This window comes from Alosa sapidissima, chromosome 16 (assembly GCF_018492685.1).
Source record: "Alosa sapidissima isolate fAloSap1 chromosome 16, fAloSap1.pri, whole genome shotgun sequence".
NCBI classification, from domain to species: domain Eukaryota; kingdom Metazoa; phylum Chordata; class Actinopteri; order Clupeiformes; family Clupeidae; genus Alosa; species Alosa sapidissima.
In genome coordinates this window covers 23,029,479-23,031,978 of record NC_055972.1, presented here as the reverse complement: position 1 = coordinate 23,031,978, position 2,500 = coordinate 23,029,479, and the positions used below count along the sequence as shown (strand labels likewise).

At 54.9% G+C, this 2,500-nt stretch overlaps 2 protein-coding genes across 4 annotated transcripts in view; both read left to right on the top strand.

The window, feature by feature from the left end:
- Positions 1–354, top strand: part of LOC121684806 (regulating synaptic membrane exocytosis protein 1-like) — a 60,433-nt gene extending 60,079 nt beyond the window's left edge. For all 3 annotated transcript variants that reach the window (XM_042064891.1, XM_042064889.1, XM_042064890.1), the window contains one exon: positions 1–354. This exon is cut by the window's left edge and continues 24 nt beyond it. In XM_042064891.1, coding sequence (XP_041920825.1) covers positions 1–337 — 337 coding nt within the window. In that variant the 3' untranslated portion in view covers positions 338–354.
- Position 355: 1 nt separating this feature from the next.
- LOC121684804 (regulating synaptic membrane exocytosis protein 1-like) overlaps positions 356–2,500 on the top strand; it is a 44,230-nt gene continuing 42,085 nt past the window's right edge. Inside the window, 2 exon segments of the mRNA XM_042064887.1 lie at positions 356–767; positions 769–913. Of these exon segments, the coding sequence (XP_041920821.1) occupies positions 390–767; positions 769–913 (523 nt within the window). The 5' untranslated portion in view covers positions 356–389.

Genomic DNA, 2,500 nt, shown 5'->3' with positions numbered 1-2,500 from the left:
GCAGGAGGACAAGGCTGGGGGCCACGCGGAGCGCCGGCGATGCCTGGCCAAAATCCACTCCCAGGGCTCCGAGGAACGGGAGGCCGGTGGGCGGCGCGAGAGCCGGCGTCTGTCCCGCGGGCGCTCGCAGGAGTGCGAGGTCACGGGGTCAGGCGAGGGCCAGCGGAGGACAGAGCGGCCGAGGCCCCTGAGCGGGGATTACCACGGCGACCGCAACCCCCCACGCCACCCCCGCCGCCAAGCCCCTGCAGGGCGAACTGCAGCCCAAGGGCCCCCGCGGTGCTTCGAACAGGGGCCTAGGGGAGCAGGGGGGGCCTGGAGACGGCCGTGGGGGTAGGGGGCGGCCGTGGTCGGACGTCGGACCTCTGCCAAACCAGCAGCAGCAACAGATGTTTGGTATGGTGGACAGGACCGTGGGGGGTGGCGGGGTGCAGGGCGGCTCCCTCGCCCACAAACAGAACCAAACCCAGGGGCCTCTGCCACCACCGGGGGCCCAGCCTCCGCCGCCGGGGCTCCACGCCGGGCCCCTGGCAGCCCCTACTGCCGGCATCGGCCCCGGCCACGTCCCCGGACCAGGGATGGGACCCCCGCCCGGAACCGGACCCGGGCCGGACCTCAGGGAGCCCCCGGAGTGGGGCAGCAAGTTGCAGCCCAGTCACCTGGACCCGGGCTCGGCCGCACTGCTGCGCCGCTCCAAGCGGCAGAAGGCCGAGAGCATGCTGCGCAACGACTCGCTCAGCTCCGACCAGTCCGAGTCCCTGCGCCCGCCCCCCGCCCCGCCCTTACAAGGGCAAGCGGGGCAGCGGCGCCAACAAGCGCCAGATGTCCGTCAGCAGCTCCGAGGAGGAGGGAGGGTCCACGCCCGAGTACTCCAGCTGCGAGGACGTGGACATTGAGAGTGTCAGCGAGAGAGGTGAGAGAGAGAGAGGGAGAGGTGAGAGAGAGAGAGAGAGAGGGAGAGAGAGAGGGGAGAGAGAAGGAGAGAGAGAGGTGAGAGAGAGAGAGAGAGAGAGAGAGAGAGAGAGAGAGAGAGAGAGAGAGAGAGAGAGAGAGAGAGAGAGAGAGGGGAGAGAGAGGGAGAGAGGGAGAGGGAGAGAGAGAGAGATCTTGCTCTATGCATTCATGGGCATTTGCTAAATGTAATAGTCCTGACAGGCATGACAGTCCTACCATTTAAGAAAACGTCCGGTATAATATTTGCACTTTGTATAAAGTGCTTTTTGTGAAAAGGTTAGGATTAACGATAAGGTTACTTATGTCAGTGGTCTGTAATAAGGATATTTAACATAAATTGCAAGGTATCCTTGCATATTCACACACACACACACACACACACACACACACACACACACGTACACACACACACACACACACACACACACACACACACAGACACACACACACACACACACACACAAACACACACACTCATTACATAAAAATAGCTTTCAACTGCAGACCATCAACGTTGTACCACACTAACAGCAGCAAGGCCTAATGGAGTCTTATGGTTTTAGTCTTTTGTAAACCATTTTATCTCTGGGTATGTAAGCAGCCCCTTTCCCAGTGCCACCCTCTCCGTGTAACTATGGTGATGTGCGCTCTTACACAAGGAGGTGCCCACCCAGTGCTGTCATCCTGTTCCTGTCTCCTCTAATTTGTTGGGTCAGGGAAACACAAACGTAGAAGGTCAGGGCATTAACTCACATTCGTACATACAGACACACATGCACGCACAGGTATTTGTAAAACAGACATACAGACAGACAGACACACACACACACACACACACACACACACACACACACACACACACACACACACACACACACACACATACATACACAGACACACACACACACATACGCACACATGCACACACACACACACACACACACACACACACACACACACACACACACACACACACACACACACAGAGTGACACTTAAGCACACACACACACACACACACACACACACACTCAGGCACTCTGAGATTGCATAGAATGTAAACAGCAGTGTGAGCAGTGTGCGGGTCCGTGCCTCAGAGTAGCAGTGTAGAGTTGAAGGCAGACGAGGGTGTTAAGCCACAGGTAGGCTGCGTTATTCTCTCTCTTCTATATACTAGTTCAGCTGTTTACAGGACACTTTTTAATCAAATTGTGGTGTTACATTGTATAATCATTTTTTTTATTTCACATGTACTGCCACCCATAAGCCACTTGTAGTCCCAGGTGTAAGATAGGTTCTTATTTAGAACCACACAGTGTGGCTTTGTTTTCTCAGCTACAGAATGTTTGTTTAAATACAGTATTCAGTCATTGTGTACGTTTGGCCATTGGGAATAGCAGTTCTTCATCTGGAAAACTGTCTTTTTGTCGTAATTTTGCAAATCCAGTCTGGTTGTAGCTGACATATTCTATGTTGGGTTGAACCTGTAGGGTTCTTGATAAGCTCTCTTGGACTTCAGACTTCTGCTCACAATGACGCACACTTTC